The sequence below is a fragment of the Trachypithecus francoisi genome, unplaced genomic scaffold (genome assembly GCF_009764315.1).
Source record: "Trachypithecus francoisi isolate TF-2019V2 unplaced genomic scaffold, Tfra_2.0 Lachesis_group9, whole genome shotgun sequence".
Lineage (NCBI taxonomy): Eukaryota > Metazoa > Chordata > Mammalia > Primates > Cercopithecidae > Trachypithecus > Trachypithecus francoisi.
Genome location: NW_022681474.1, coordinates 27,213,170 through 27,230,803, shown reverse-complemented (window position 1 = coordinate 27,230,803; position 17,634 = coordinate 27,213,170). Strand labels below are relative to the sequence as shown.

The window sequence follows — 17,634 nt, the reverse complement described above, 5'->3', positions numbered from 1 at the left end:
ATGGTTAGGTCTGGTGGGGAGAGCTCACGGCTCTAATCCCAGTGATTGGGAGGCTGAGGCAGGAGGATCACTGTAGCCCAGTCGCTCGAGACCAGCTTGAGCAAAATAGTGAGACCCAATCTCTACTGAAAAAAAAAAATTAGCCGGTCATGGTGGTACGTGCCTGATCAAGGAAGAGCACTGACTCAGCCAAATAGGGAAAATGAACATCAAAATGCCTGTGGAGGAGACCAACAGTGAGAAGTAGGGGGGTCGTGCCACAAATTTCTGAAGGGCTCAGGAGTAGGTTTTTAGAAGGTGGAGTGAGGAAGGAATGGAATGAAAAGAACAAGGTTGTTGAAAGCCTTTGAGTGGAGAACCTGAACTTCTAAGTTTCCTTCATCATCCCAGTGGGAAATAAAAGGCTTATTTTTCTGGAGTGTATAAACCAGGGGAGCTCTAGACTCCAGTGTACCAGTGGAGGACTGAGGAATAGCCATTTCTTCGGGGGCTGAGTCAGGGTCGGGGGTTGGGGGAAAGAAGAAAAAGAAATTGGGAGACTGAAGTGGGAGGATTGCTTGGGGCCAGGAGTTGGAGAACAGCCTGGGCAATACAGTGAGACTTCATCTCTATAAAAAATAAAATAAAATAAATAATAATACAATTTTTTTTTTTTTTGAGATGGAGTCTCATTCGTTCACCCAGGCTGGAGTGCAGTGGCGTGACCTTGGCTCACTGCAACCTCCACCTTCCAAGTTCAAGTGATTCTCCTGCCTCAGCCTCCCGAGTAGCTGGGACTACAGGTATGCACCACCATACCTGGCTCATTTTTGTATTTTTAGTAGAGATGGGGTTTCACCATATTGGTCACACTGATCTTGAACTCCTGACCTTGTGATCCGCCTGCTTCAGCCTCCCAAAGTGCTGGGATTACAGGTGTGAGCCACAGCCCCTGGCCATACAATTTTTAAAAAAGAAATTAATCCTGTCTAGCATTTACGGAATGCTAACCATGTGCCGGGTTCTGTTCTAAATGTTCCACGTGCATTAATTCAGTTGATCTTTGTAGAACCCACCAGACAGGAAAAAAGAAAATGTACAAAAGTTACCAAGACAGTTTTGGGTTTGTGGGGTTTTTTGTTTTGTTTTGGTAGAAATGTTGATCTCACTATGTTGCCCAGACTGGTCTCAAACTCCTGGGCTCAAGCAATCCTCCTGCCTCAGCCTCCCAAAGTGCCTGCCTCTGCAGGCATGAGCCACCACCCTGAGCCTCAAGGCAATTTTTAAAAAGAACTAAAAAGTGGACTTGTCCTACCAAATATTAAAACATACTTAAAAGCTATGATAAGGCCAGGCGTGGTGGCTCACACCTATAATCCTAGCACTTTGGGAGGCCAAGGCAGGAGGATCGCTGGCAGCCAGGAGTTCGAGGGTGCACTCCAGCCTGGGTGACAGAACAGGACACTGTATCTGAAAAAAAATAAAAGCAAAAAGAAAAAGGAAACAACTATGAGAATTATAACAATATGATTTGGGTGTTGGAAATAGATAAGTTAGATTAATGAACTGGACATGTTAGATTAATTAATGTTTATATAGACGTGTTAGATTAGAAAAATACAGAAACTGACCCTTACATATGAGAATGATAGATATGATCAAAATGATGTTTCAAACCAGTAGGGAAAAATAATAATTCAATAAATTATATTGGAACAATTGACAATATACCCACTTGGAAGATATAAATTCCAGATGAATTAAGGACAAATCTAATATTAAAAACATGTATATACATGAATGGACTGAGAACATTATGCTGAGTGAAATAAGCCAGGCACCGAGTGATAAATACCATATAATTACATTTATATGTGTAATATAAAAAAGTTGAACTCACAGAAGTAGAGAATAGAATGGTGCTTACCAGAGGCTGGAGGCAGCAGGGGAGAATGGGGAAAAGGGAGAGGTTGGTCAGTGGATGCAAAGTTACAGGTAGATAGGAGAAATAAGTCCTGGTGTGCTGTTGCACAGCACAGAGACTATAATTAATATATATTTCAAAATAGCTAAAGGAGGATTTTAAATGTTCTCAACACAAGAAATGATCAATATTTGAAGTGATGGATATGGTAATTAGCCTTATCTGATCATTCCACAATGCAGAAATGTATCGTAACATCACATTGTACCTCATAAATATTGTATTAGTCCATTCTCATGCTGCTAATAACAACACATACCCGAGACTCGTTAATTTATAGAGGAAAGAGGCTTAATTGATTCACAGTTCCACAGGGCTAGGAAAGCCTCAGGAAACCTACAATCATGGTGGAAGGAGAAGCAAACATGCCCTTCTTCACGTGATGGCAGGAAGGAGAAGTGCAGAACGAAGCAGGGGAAATGCCCCCTAATAGAACCATCAGATCTCGTGAGAACTCACTCATTGTCATGAGAACAGCATGAAGGTAACTGCCGCCATGACTCATTTACCTCCCACTGGGTCCCTCCCCATGACACGTAGGGATTATGAGAACTACAGTTCAAGATGAGATCTGGGTGGAGACACAGCCTAATCATATCAAATATATACAGTAATTGTTGGTCAATTAAAAATTTTTTTTAAAAAACATGTTTATACACTTGGAAGAAGTAAGAATTTTTTAAGTAACACTTGCTTGGCAACATACTCTATGACTTTTAGCACATTATTTAGTTATCTGATTTTTTTGGTTTTTGGTTTCAATCAATAGAATGAAGATGAAAATGTAGAATTATTGTGAAATTTACTCTGATCTGACAGACTATAAATCTCACTGGTTACATTAAACTTTGTGGTTTAGTAATTGTATTCAATTCTGTATAACCCACTCCCCTGGAAGTACCAAAATTTTATTCTCCCTGCTGCTATTAACATATTTAAGTCTAACATGCAGAAATTCTTCCTATGTTAATTCCTCTATTTCGGCACCTCTAGCAGTGACAAGAAAATTTTCTCCTTTGACATTTTTGACAAGTCAAAAAAACCACTATCATGACTACTTGTGAATATCTGATGATAAATGTACAAAAACAACGAAACATCTGTAAATTCTGAATATCCTTTCATATTTCTCCTTTTGATATCAGTTCCCATAAGAATAAAATAACTGGGTTTATCTAACTTAGTGGGCCACTTTTAGGATGAGCTAGTGTGTGAAGCCTCTCTCCTTGTCTGCCTGTGCTCCCTCCAACCATCCATGGTAAGGAGTGAATGCTTTACCACGCAGAAGTAAAAATATATTGGGCCAGGCGTGGTGGTGCACACCTGTAGTCCCAGCTACTTGAGAGGCTAAAGCAGTAGGATCACTTGAGCCCAGGAGTTTCAGGCAGCAGTGAACTATGATTGCAACACTGCTCTCCAGCCTAAGTGACAGAGTGAGACCCTGTCTCTTAAAAAAAATTAAAAAAGTAAAAAATTTTAAGGTCTTTTTTTTTCATTTGAGCAGCAAGGTAAAAAGACAAAAGGTGTTTTTCATTGGCAAATCTGTCCTACTGGTTGGTGGTTTGGCTGCTTTTCCCCTTCCCAGATGACCAACTCCGTAACAAAGTAACTGTACCTCTAGGGGAGAGAATCCGATTCAAACCAGCCCCCAAGAAAATTCCTAAGGGAATTGGCTTGAGTAGCCGGAAAGTCTGAGGTGGGATATAGCTTCAGGCCCAGTTGGTTGGCCTGCACTGTGAAGGCCTGGCCCTACCTGAACCATGCAGAATGGACTCCCCCCAGGAAGAGAGAGGGCCTCTTTGCTAGGATAAAGGAGGAAGGTGCTGAGCTAGCAAAAGTGACAGCTGTCCACAGCAGTAACTAAAGACGTTTCCTGGTTCCGCATGTAGCACATATGGTGCCTAGATTGTCTTTTTCTCCCCAAGGTTATTGTTAGAATCAAGGGATTGCGACATCACAGCATCCTTGCTTGGTCATGAAACAGACTGCCTGAATATACTGGCTTTGCTCCCTTTAATGTGGGTCTGTAATGAGGCTGGGAGACAAGTGCCTGGTTCTGTTTCTTGTTTTGCCTCTGTGTCAATCTATTATGATGGTCACTATGTAACAATCCATCTTGTTTGTTTGTTTTGTGAGGTTTCATTAGGCAGGATAATATACCATACATAAACATGATGAAAGTAAAGGATCATAAACTCTAACATGATTTCAATAAAAAGTCTTCTAAATATGGTTCTAAGGCCAGCCATGGTGGCTCCTCTCTATAATCCCAGCACTTTGGGAGGCCAAGACAGGAGAATCACTTGGGCTCAAGAGTTCAAGAACAGCCTGGACAACATACCAAGACCTTTTCTCTACTAAAAATAAAAATAAATTAAGAAAAAAAATTAGCCAGGCACTGTGGTATGTGCCTGTCTGTAGTCTCAGCTACTTGGGAAGCCGAGATGGGAGGACTGCTTGAGCCTGGGAGATTGAGGATGCAATGAGCTGTGATCATGCCACTGCACTCCAGCTTGGGCAAAACTGAGACCCTGCCTCAAAAAAAAAAAAAATATATATATACACACACACACACATATATACACACACACACACATATACACACACACACATACACACACACGTGCATATATATTTTGTATATATGTATTTTGTATACATATTTTGTATATTATATATATTTTGTGTATATATATATACACACACATATAGTTCTGAGTGTCACATTCTTAGGACTGCAGAAATTGTCTGAGGCCTCATCATTCATGTCAGAAGGTCTACGTACAGTACTTCTTGATTCATGGCCTGTTAGAATTGCTCTGGATGTCAGATGAGGGGCCGGATCTCCGATGGTGGGGAGTAGAGGAGGCCTCCAGTCTCTCAGGAAACCAGAACCTGACTGTTCTCCACTGCAGATCTTTAATCAGGGCTTGGTGGCAAAGCTGACACATACTCGGTCCACCCCTAGGTAGGTGAAGCACAGGAGTATGACTGTCTTCTCCAGTTCTCTCTGCTCCAGGATAGGCTCAGGCACCTTCCAGAGTGTTTTGCTTCATGTTAGGTTTGTCTGTCCTCTCTCCACTCTCCCATTCCCCCTGCACACCCACCCTCTCCCCACCAGCCATTAGAAAGCTTTGTCTCAAGGGCAGTAGCAGGAGCGTGGCTCTTGGTAACCACAGGCAACCATGAATCCCTATTAGCTATTTGTGCTATATTTGTAAGGCACATTCCGGCCACTAACTGGGTAGACAGGAAAATGTGCTTTAAAGGTTTTCTTGTGTGGTAAAATTGTCTCCCTTTTTTTTTTCTCCTTTTTTGCAGAATGACCAGTCCATGGGTGAGATGCAGATAATTGGAGGCGATGATCTTTCAACACTGGCTGGAAAGGTTTGTTAATGTAACTGTGCTCAGACTGCATTGATGTCTAGGGGCATCGGTGACCTGCACTTCAGGTCAGCACTCACAGGACATTTCAGACACTCTCCCGGGTTTTCCAATTCATACAAATGGCTGTGTGAATCCTTTTAATGATCTCCCCTTTGTAAAACACTCTTTTTAGAATGCTTCCAAGACACCATGCAGACCAAATCTTTCTTCTCCAAGCTTCCTTCCAATCTTATTTCAGACAGCAAAACCCCTTTGCCCACCTTGTTCTAATCCTTTTCTACTCATCTTTCCAGGCACCTTCTGAAAAGGAAGCTTTCCCTTTATTTATTCATCTGCCTTTTTTTTCTCATTCATCCTCCGCACCTAGGCTCTTCAGTAAGACATTTACACAGGTTCATTGACATGTACAAAATCTTGGGAGGGAAGAGAAAAGGACCTCTTCAGAGCGCATTTTCAGCACTTTGCCTTTTTTTCTATTAAAAAGAATGTAAACTATTAGATAATAGGAAGAACACCTCCAGTTTTAACTTGGAGTTCCAAATCTGCCAGTGCTTAATCATGAAGTGAAAAGACTGTTTAGATTCTGACATAAATACATACACTGGAAAGAAAGGTTGTTTCCTAACGAAAAGGATGTTCGTGGAATGTTACTTGAAATGCAGGTTTGCTGTGAATAAAAGCAATCCGGAATTTGTTTTTGTTCAGCCGTACTGACCTAGCTTGTATCCCTTATCCCTGAAGAGCTTGGCTTTCTAAGTAAAATGGATTAGTCTATTACACAAGCGTAATCTCTCATACTTGTGGTTGTTATTGTTATGCAATGCCTGGGTAGGAAAAAAATAGCAGCCACATTTAATAAACATATGTGTAATAATCTTAGGATCGCTATAGAGCCACAAGGACTTTTTTTTTTTAGACAGAGTCTCACTCTGTCCCTAGGTTGGAGTGCAGTGGCATGATCTCAGCTCACTGCAACCTCCACCTCCTGGTTTCAAATGATTCCCCTGCCTCAGCCTCCCAAGTAGCTGGGATTACAGGCACCTGCCACCATGCCCGGGTAATTTTTGTATTTTTAGTAGAGATGGGGTTTCACCACATTGGACAGGCTGGTCTCAAACTCCTGATCTCAAGTGATCCACCTGCTTTGGCCGCCCAAAGTGGAGCCACAAGGACTCGGACTACAAATCAGCATACTTCCCTCTACTCTGAAGACAGCATAGTAGATCTATGTGTTAAATGGCTATCCGGCAGTAAATTGTGTTCCATAAAAATTGGAATTAACCTGTTGATGTTAATGCATCACTAAGCCACCATTTGATGTTACTGTTACATTGGTACCTGAAACAACATCCTAGAAAGCTAAAATACTAAAAGTAATTTCCAGAAATTCATAAGTTTTAACGACCCTGGAGTGGTCTTTAACACGTCATTTTAGGATTTTATTGTAGGACATTGCCTTACAGGTTTATTACACAAAAGAAATTGTTTACCTTGTGCTTTTGCTGTGGAGTCTGTCAAAGTGACAACTCTAAGATTTCTAAATGAATGCCAAGAAGAAATTTGCACATAGACGGCGGGGCATAGTGGCTCATGCCTGTAATCCCAGCACTTTCAGAGGCCGAGGTGGGCAGTTCATTTGAGGTCGGGAGTTCGAGACCTGCCAGGCCGAAATAGCAAAACCCTGTCTCTCCTAAAAATACGAAAATGGAAAATGAGCCAGGTATGGTGGTGCACACCTGTAATCCCAGCTACTCAGGAGGCTGAGGAGGAGGATCACTTAAGCCCAAGAGTTAAGGCTGCAGTGAGCTATGATCGCACCAGTGCACTCCAGCCTGGGCGACAGAACAAGACTCTGTCCCTTAAAAAATAATAATAATAATCTCTATATCCATACCTTGTTTCCACTAGAGTCCTTTCCACAAGTTGCAATGTTTACCTTAGGGCTTTTTATTTGCCTGTCTGCCCCACCAGGAAGTCAGCATGCAGTGGGCAGAGACCATACCTGGTCCATAACAAATTGGAATAAATATTTGGTGACTGAACAAGTGGATGGTCCTCTTATGTGGAAATTAGAAAGAAGTCGTTGATTAATTTGGGGGAAGAGAGGACAGGGCAGAGGGAAATGGTAAATAAACCCACCTGGTCACACCCAAGACACACCCACCAGCTGGTTAAGTTGAGAGGCAGAGAGAAAGGTGCTGAGTGAGGGAAGGGCGCCCTCTTTGTTGAGGCAGGAGGGCTTCCTCACAGGAGACTCAAGGGGGATTGAGGAAGTGAATGCAACACAGCTGAGGTGGAACAGTGAAAAAAATTTCACGTAGCGTTTAAAATTTCCTTTTCCTTAAAAAAGATAAAGGCCTTCCAATATGTCTTGGCATAACACCAAATAACGACCAGAAGTAGCCAGAGCCCAGTTTGAACATCACAGTCGTAAGCATTTCAGAAAGTATTTCTGGCATGAGTCAATGGATCATGTAGGTAGAGGCAACATATTGTTTGTGGAGTTTTTCAGCTATAGGGGAACTATTAAAATCCATTTGTTCCTATTGGATAGGTAATAAAAATCATTAGTTGTCACTGCGCTTGGGAAACTTAAATGCCCATTACAGCCCTGGGGAAGAAGGGTTTTAGGTCTTATGGAGTGAGTTTGTTAGCATTTAAGTTATAGTTGCTGCCTTAGAATAGTAGGCTGCTACAATGACTTCTCTGGGTAGCCATTTTCATAAGAAATAAAATACAACATATGAGTAAGGTTGAAAAAAAAAAAGATAAAGACCTTCATATGACCCACCCTGTTCATTCATTCTTCATTCAGCCTCTCCATGAAAGGTTATCAATTAAGTTAGATAGAACAAATAAGACACACTATTCAATGGCAATGTAGAGTGACCATGGTTAACAGCAATGTGTTGTATATTTCAAAGTAGCTAGAAGACTTGAAATGTTCCCAACACATAGAAATGATAGACGGTCAAGGCAATGGCTCCCCCACATACCCTGACCTGCTCATTACATATTCTGTGCATGTAACTCCATAAATACATAAAACATTGTGTATCAATGAAAAAATAAAATTTAAAAAATAAGAATTGACAAGATTTTACAAATATATTTTAGAGGCTCTCCAAAATCTTTTCATCATGCAGAATATACACTAGCTGGAAAAAAAAGTAAAAGGAAAAGGCACCCAACAATTAGTGGGTACTTGTTTTAATGGGTGTAGAAGAAAGTCTGAAACTGCAATAAATATCTCCACTGGATGAAAGGGTTGTTGAGGCCAGGAGTTTGAGACCAGCCTGGGCAACATAGTGAGACTGCGTCTCTACAAAAGAAATTTAAAATTTAGCCAGGCATGGTGGTGCATGCCTGTAGTCCCAGCTACTCAGGAGGCTAAGGTGAGTGGATCACTTGGGCTCAGGAGGTTGAGGCTGCAGTGACTTCTCCTTTCTCCTGTAGTCATAATAGCATTTGTCAGTCATTCAGTAAACTTACATTTAAAGTACATTTATCATCGTGTTATTACTCTGCCAGGAATTTATTCCCAGGAACACACCTTATCTTATTTAATGCTTGGCACTGTAAGAAGAGTCCCATACATCTTTCCACACAAGACTCTTTCCTTGGGTTTAATGAAATCCAAAGAATGAAGGATTCCTTAGGATTCAGATAGTCTTAGAGAGGGGAGGGTGAGCTTTTGACTGGAATAGAAGGGTTTGTGACTAACACAGAAGAGAGTGGAAGGGCCCCCCGTGGCAACACTTGATCCCCAAGCCTCAGGGTACTCCTCTGTAGCTATCACTGTCATCTACCCAAAACCAACAATCATTCCCTCCAAATAAATTTCAAAAACCATTAAGCCAGGCAGGCACAGTAGCTCACGCCTATAATCCCAGTAGTTTGGGAGACTGAGGCGGGTGGATCACTTGAGGTCAGGAGACCAGCCTGGCCAACATGGCAAGACCCTGATCTGTACTAAAAATACAAAAATTAGCCGGATGTGATGGCACACACCTCTAATCCCAGCTGAGGCAGGAGAATCACTTTAACCTGGGAGGCAGAGGTTGCAGTAAGCCAAGACTATGCCACTACACTCCAGCCTGGGCGACAGAGCAAGATCCTGTCTCAAAAAAAAAAAAAAATTAAACCCACAAAACCCCACCAAAATTTAATACAATACCACAACCTATCCTCCACCAATAATTAGCCCTAATCCTCCATAAATAGGTGACGGCTTTGAAGAAAATTCCACAAAGCCTACAACAAGAATAATACTTACTAAAAATAAAAATACAGAATGGGGTAAGTGGGAAAAGAGTAGGATCACTGGACAGGAGTGGACCACCATGACTGAAGGAAATTAATCGAAAACGGGAAAGTAGTAGGAAAAAAAAACAACAACACGAAAACACGGGGTTTGGTGTGTAGAATACATTGAAAGTCCCAATGAAGAGTTGAACTTGCTCAGCAAAGCGAACAAGAGACACAAAAGTGTATGAGCAGAGATGACATCATGGAGCTGTGTTTCAGGAAAATGAAACTGACAAGAGGGAAGAGGCTGAAAGAGCGGAGAGAGCAGTTTGGAGGCGGGGTGGGCGGAGCCTGCAGGAGCACTTGAACTATAGGAGCCAAGTTAGGGTGGAAGAGAAGGAATCGTGGCATCAAAAGGAGACGTGACAGAGTTAAATGAAGGAGGGAGGGCTAGAAAGGATTTTTTAAAATTAAATTTGTGTATGAAAGAACTCTATAAAACGTGGGGAAATAGCTCACCTCCATAATCTTGTCATGCTGTGAGTTAGAGGCATTATGAACGTAACTGTATGATATTTCTGGAGCCCTTGAAGACATGGGATTAAAATATTTAGAAGAAAAGGAGATGCTACACAACCACCCCTCTCTCTCTCTCTCCCCCCCCCCCCCCTTCTCCCTCCATCTCTGGCTTTCTTTTCTTTCTGTCTTCCATTTCTTTCTCCCTTTCTTTCCTTTTTTAAATAAAAAATGTTTTGCTTTGAACCCCGAGAAACTACCTTTCTTTTTTTCTTTCTTTTCTTTTCTTTTCTTTTCTTTTCTTTTCTTTTTTTTTTTTTTTTTTGCTTTTTATTAAATTCCTTTCTCTCTCTTCCTTTCTCTCTCTTCTTTTCTCTCTCTCTCTCTCTCTCTCTCTCTCTCTTTCTTTCTTTTCTTCCAAGGAAAGGAAGCTCACACGGGAAGCTGTCTGAGTCATGGCTCTAAATAGGTCATTGCTGTTGAATGAAGTGAGCCCTCAATGATCAAGTTAAATGGCCTCTACAGTTCATGACGTTAAAAGCATTGTATTTGGTGTGTTTAAGCTGTCTACACAATGTACTCTCTGATTGATTTTTTTTCCCAAAGTTGATTTAATACTGGAACTTCATAAAATGTGTGTATCTATTAAAGCAAGATTTTATTCATATTCACGAGAAACCTCTGAAAGGGTGGAATAAAACAAAATGCATGGAAATAGGCACAAATCTGGCAACAAGAAAACACAGATGTGCAGGTTAAGCCCAAGATTTTGGGAGACATGCCCCTCAAATCTGCCCTCAAATAAGTTTTTTTCTTTCTTTTCTTTTCTTTTTTTTTTTTTTTTTTTTTTTTGAGGCAGAATCTCGCTCTGTCACCCAGGCTGGAGTGCAGTGGTATGATCTCAGCTCACTGCAACCTCCACCTCCCAGTTTCAAGCGATTCTCCTGCCTGCCTCAGCCTCCTGAGTGGCTGGGATTACAGGAGTGCACCACCACACCCAGCTAATTTTTGTATGTTTTAGAAGAGATGGGGTTTCACCGTGTTGGTCAGGCTGGTCTCGAACTCCTGACCTCAAGTGATCCACCCTCCTCAGCCTCCCAAAGTGCTGGGATTACAGGAGTGAACCACTGTGCCCAGCCTAAGATTCTAATTAAATGCCAGAATGAAGCATCAGAACCTGCCAAAAGTTCTCCCTTGGCTATCTTAACTGTTTAAATCATTCTTTTTTTATTGCATCTGACTAAGCTGAGAACAATAATGGAAAGACTCACTGACTGATGATTCTGGAAATTTTGTGAATTTATCACATAAAATGAAATGCTAAACTACATTCCCTTTTCCATGGGGTTTATATTCACATTCCTGCTCATTCTCCACATCCACAGTACAGCTCATTGTCACTGCTGCCATTGCTCTTGATTAGTGTGACCACAGCCACCAAACTACACCGCTGCAGATGAGACAGTGTGGTGTGCAAATCACTGTGTGTTCTAAAATGCTAGAAGTAGGAATAACCTATTTAAGAACATCATGTCGATTTGTGCGATTCTTTCCTCCCTCCCTTTCTTCTTTCTTCCTTTCTTTTTCTTTTTTGTTAGGAAACCCCTTGTGATTAGTTTTGATCAGAATCATGCAACAGCAAAGAAAGCACACTCCAGAGATTCCTCGTAGAGTTTTTGCCTGCAGCTCCTAGGCTGCAGATTTTACTGGCTTTCTGGGAGGAAATGAGCTAGGTGTGATGAGATGACTAAGACAGTAACTGGCAAACATCTCAGATGCAGTGATCAGAGTTATCAGATTGGAAGTGTGTAGGAGGCACAGTGTGTACTGAAAAGAGAAGTTGCCCACTCAAAAAACGCGAATTTTAGGCAATTGCTTAGTGCAAAATTAAGAGCAATAGACATTGATGATAGCTTGGTTCAGGAAGAATTGCAGATTGTTAAGGAAAAATGGAGGGGATGAATCAGAAATACAATGAACTAGAGAAAGTGAAAGAAATGAAGTCAAAATTGTTGATTCACTACACAAGTATTTCTTAAGTACCTACTAGATGCCAGTCTCCATGTTATTTTTTTTTTTTGTTCGTTTGTTTTGTTTTGTTTTGTTGAGACAGAGTCTCACTCTGTCACCCAGGCTGGAGTGTAGTGGCACGATCTCAGCTCACTGCAACCTCTCCCTCCCCGGTTCAAGCAATTCTTGTGCCTCAGCCTCTCAAGTAGCTGGGACTACAGGCATGCACCACTATGCCTGACTAACTTTTATATTTGTAGTAGAGACAAAGTTTCACCATCTTGGCTAGGATGTTCTTGAACTCCTGGCCTCAAGCAATCTGCCCGCCTTGGCTTCCCAAAGTGCTGGGATTACAGATGTGAGCCATCGCACCCAGCTTCCATGTTATATATTGATTATATAAAGATAAATAATTTTTACTCCTTAGCTCTTTTAGCTAATCTTAGGCACAGCCATATCTCAGAATTATTGTGGATTTGGTTTCAGACCACCACTATAAAGATAGCCACACAAAATTTTTGTTTTTTCAGTGCATATAAAACTTATGTTTATACTGCATGGTAGTCTACTAAGTGTTCAATAACATTATGTCTAAAAAATAAGGCACATAACTTAATGAAAAAATACTTCATTGCTTAAAAAAATGCTAATGATCATCCGAGCCTTCAGTGAGTCATCATCTTTTTGCTGGAGGAGAGTCTTGCCACAATGTTGATGGCTGCTGACTCATCAGACTGGTGGGTGCTTCAGAAGGTTGGGGTGGCTGTTGCAATTTCTTAAAACAAGACAATAATGAAGTTTGCTGCTTAGATTGACTCTTCCTTTCATGAAAGATTTCTCTGCAGATTGTGATGCTGTTTCATAGCATTTTACCCACAGTAGAACTTCTTTCAAAATTGAAGTTAATCCTCTCCAGCCGTGCTACTGCTTTATCAACTAAGTATATTTAATATTTTAAACCCTTTGTTGTCATTTCAACAATGTTAACAGCATCTTCACCAGGAGTAAATTCCATCTCAAGAAACCACTTTCTTTGCTCGTCCATAAGAAGCAACTCCTTATCTGTTCAAGTTTGATCATCAGATTACAGCAATTCACTCACATCTTCAGGCTCCACTTCTAATTAGGTTCTCTTGCTATTGCCACCACATCTGCAGGTACTTCCTCCATGAAAGTCTTTTTTGTTGTTGTTGGTTTTTTGAGACGAGTTGTCGCTCTGTCGCCCAGGCTGGTATACAGTGGCATAGTCATGGCTCACCGCAGCCTCGACCTCCCCAGGCTCAGGTGATCCTCCCACCTCAGTTTTTGTAGAGACAGAGTTTTGCCATGTTGCCCAGGCTGGTCTCAAACTACTGGGCTCAAGCAATCCACCCACCTCGGCCTCCCAAAGTGCTAGGATCACCTGCAGCAGCCACCGCCCTCGGCCTCTCCACTGAAACCTTGAGCCCCTCAAAGTCAGGCATGAGGGTTGGAATCAACTTCTTCCAAACCTCTATTCATGTTGATACTTTGATCTCCACTCATGGATGACGAATGCTCTGAATAGCATCTAGAATGGTGGATCTTCAGGTTTTCAATTTACCCAGATCCATCAGAGGAATCACTATCTATGGGCAGCTATCACCTTACAAAATCTATTTCTTAAATAATAAGACTTGAAAGTCTAACTGACTCTATGGGCTGCAAAATGGATGTTGTGTTAGCAGGCATGAAAACAATCTTCGTGTAAACATCTCCATCAGAGCTCTTGGGTGACTAGGTAGATTGTTAATGAGCATAGTATTTTGAAAGGAATCTTGCTTTCTGCACAGTGGGTCTCAAGAGTGGCCATAAAATATTCATTTCAATAAACTATGCTGTAAGCAGATGTGCCTGTATAAACAGGCTTTGCTACTCCATTTATAGAACACAGGCAAAGTCGATTTCACATCATTCTTAAGCACCCTAGCATTTTTGGAATGGTAATTGAGCATTGGCTTCAACTTAAAGTCACCAACTACATTAGTCCCTAAAAAGAGTCAGTCTAGGTGGGGCACAGTGACTCACGCCTGTAATCACAGCACTTTGGGAGGCCAAGTGGGCAGATCACCTGAGGTCAGGAGTTCAAGACCAGCCTGGCCAACAGAGTGAAACCCCTTCTCTACTAAAAATACAAAAAAATAGCAGGGCATGGAGGCGTGTGCCTGTAATCCCAGCTACTTGGGAGGCTGAGGCAGGAGAATCGCTTGAACCCAGGAGGCAGAGGTTGCTGTGAGCCAAGATCATGCCACTGCACTCCAGCCTGGGCAACAGAGCAAAACTCTGTCTCAAAAGAAATAAAATAAAAATAAAACAAATAGTACATTAAAGATCACTATTCTAGATCACCATAACCACAATGACAATGAAAATGTTTGAAATATTGCAAGAATTTCCAGAATATGACACAGAGACACAAAGCAAGCACACACTGTCAGAAAAACAACGCCAATACACGTGCTCAACACAGGGTTGCTGCAAACCTTCAATTTAAACACACACACACACACACACACACACACACACACAGTCTCTGCAAGGTGCAATAAAGAGAAATTTGGGAGACCAAGAGGGATGGATCACCCGAGGTCAGAAATTCAAGACCAGCCTGGCCAACATGGTGAAACCCCATCTGTACTAAAAACACAAAAATTATTCATGCATGGTGGCACACACCTGTAATCCCAGCTACTCAGGAGGCTGAGGCAGTAGAATCACTTGAACTAGGAGGCAGGGGTCGCAGTGAGCCAAGATCGTGCCATTGCACTCCAGCCTGGGCAATAGAGGGAGACTTTATCACAAAAAAAAAAAAAAGAGAGAGAGAAATGTAAAAAACAAGGTATGCCTATACAGCAAAAGAGACTGTTCTAAATTAAAAGAGAAGGGAAGATCCAATCCATGGTATAGGTTGGACAAACCAGCTACAAAGGCCATTTTAAGGAAAACTGGCGAAATTTGAATATATAGTAGGCTTTATGTGATGTTAAGAAATTATCATCATTTTTGTTGGATGTTATAATATTTTGGCTATACATAATAAAGAATGCCATGATAGCTTTAATCTATTTTAAAGCACAGAAATATTTTTAAATACTTTAAACAGTTAAGCATGTATCAAAAATTTAGGAAGTCTTTAGACTTTTCTGGTTTTCAAGCATTCTATAATGTTTTATATTTATATATTATAGAAAGTACAAACTTTCTTTGACAGGTATATATTTATACATAAGGAAATATATGCACTTTCTATAATAAGAATAGATACACGGCTGGGCACAGTGGCTCACGCCTGTAATCCTAGCACGCTGGGAGGCTGAGGAGGGAGGATCACTTGAGGCTGGGAGTTCAAGGTTACAGGGAGCTGTGATCAAGATCCTGTCTCTACAAAAGAAAAATAAAATTTAAAAATATGCATTTATACTTAAACTCTTTTTAAGAAACAAGCAACCTAGAAGTCAATAAATGATTTAAATATGTTTTTAAGTACAGAAATAGCTATATGAAACATGACAAAATCTATTTTTTAGAAATAAAAAAGTAACAATCAGAAAAATAGCTAAAAGGCTTAAAAGTGACTGTCTCTGGGAAACAAAATTGGAAGCGAACAGAGGTGAAGTGATGGAGGGGTGTTTTTCTTTTAAAAACCTTTCAATCTATTTTATTTTTTATTTTTTTTTGAAATGGAGTCTTACTCTGTTGCCCAGGCTGGAGTGCAGTGGTGCCATCTCACCTCGCCACAACCTCCACCTCCCAGGTTCAGGCAATTCTCCTGCCTCAGCCTCCCAAGTGGCTAGGACTATAGGCATGCACCACCATGCCCAGCTAATTTTTATATTTTTTGGTACAGAAGGGGTTTCAAGATACTGGTCAGGCTGGTCTGGAACTCCTGACCTCAGGTGATTTGCCTGCCTTGGCCTCCCAGGGTGCTGCGATTATAGGCGTGAGCCACAGCGCCTGGCCTCGATCTATTTTAAACATGTGTATGCATCACCTTGATTTGAAAATGTATTTGAATAATTGTGACAGTGTCTCTCAATATCATTATTCATCCAAATCCTACTTCCCACCTACCACTATATCTTAGAATTGAAGCAAATCTTTTCAAAGATGACTCTATTGTTTTGCAAGGTTCTGTACTATCAAAAAAATATTTAATTACATTCAATACATGCACTCTACTTAATTAGGCAGGAATGCAGACTAACACATTTTAGAAAGGTTTTTCTTTATAAAGTTGAAACAAAAAGAGATTGTGAGCCAGAAAATTAAATGAACCACAACATTCTCCAAGTATTCTGGTTGGTTTATAGGTCTGATTGGTAAGCCTCAATCAAACTAAAAACGTACATCTCAAGCAACTACTGCAAATTGGCCATTAAGATTATAGCAACTTGTGTTCAAAATACCAAGGGGACTCCCCTGGCAGCATGACTCTTGTATTTTTTGTTACAGAAGGGGTTTCAATATACTAAAATATATTGAAAGAGTGGTGCCTTGCTTCAAAAATGGACAAAATAATCTTATATATTTCTATGATAAAATTAAGATTTTCAATGGATTTAATGAATAAAAATGTCATACCTGACAGAAAAACACTTCCAAGAAGATATTTTCACATAAGAATGCATTTGACATACGGTGCAAAGTTAACAGAGTTGTTGGTTGGCTGGTTTGGTGGGTGGGTGGTTAACATTTTTATTAATTAAATCTTGCATTAAACATAAGTAAGTTATCTAATGTGTAGTATTTGATCTGATTTTTTTTTTTCTTTTGTGATGGAGTCTTACCTGTCACCCAGGCTGGAGTGCAGTGGTGCAATCTTGGTTCACTGCAACCTCCACCTCCCAGGTTCAAGTGATTCTCCCGCCTCAGCCTCCTGAGTAGCTGGGATTACAGGCACCTACCACCACACCCAGCTAATTTTTGTATATTTTAGTAGAGACAGGGTTTCACCAAGTTGGCCAGGCTGGTCTCGAACTCCTGACCTCAGGTGATCCACCCACCTCGGCCTCCCAAAGTGCTGGGATTACAGGCGTGAGCCACTGTGCCAGGTCATGATTCTTAAAGTATTGTATAAATCATAGAGATAAATGAAAAGTCATCTAAAGAAAAACACCATTACATTGAAAGAATAGTCTCACCATTTAGTAAATTGGGATGGCATATTAACACAGTCATATTTTAATTTGGTGGGGCAGCATTGACATGTCACTACTAATCCAATTAATCGGTCAGTTTTAACTCAGTAATAAGTTTAATCAGTTGTTATTGCTTTATTCAACAAATAATTATTGAGCACTTATATGCAGGCATTATGTTAGTTTCTGGCAATGCAGTAGGAATCGAGACAAACATGATCCCCACCTCATGGAGATTAGAATATAGTGGGGAAGACAGATATCAAAAAGAAATTAAAGTGCAGTACAATCATTGTGTATTAGTCCTTCCTCACACTGATATAAAGAAATACCTGAGACTGGGTAATTTATAAA

The 17,634-nt window shown here is 40.8% G+C and overlaps 1 protein-coding gene across 3 annotated transcripts in view; it reads left to right on the top strand.

Moving 5' to 3' along the window:
- PRTFDC1 (phosphoribosyl transferase domain containing 1) overlaps positions 1–17,634 on the top strand; it is a 109,648-nt gene that overhangs the window by 80,937 nt on the left and 11,077 nt on the right. For all 3 annotated transcript variants that reach the window (XM_033208961.1, XM_033208958.1, XM_033208959.1), the window contains one exon: positions 5,285–5,350. In XM_033208961.1, the coding sequence (XP_033064852.1) occupies positions 5,285–5,350 (66 nt within the window). The remainder of the gene's footprint in view (positions 1–5,284; positions 5,351–17,634) is intronic.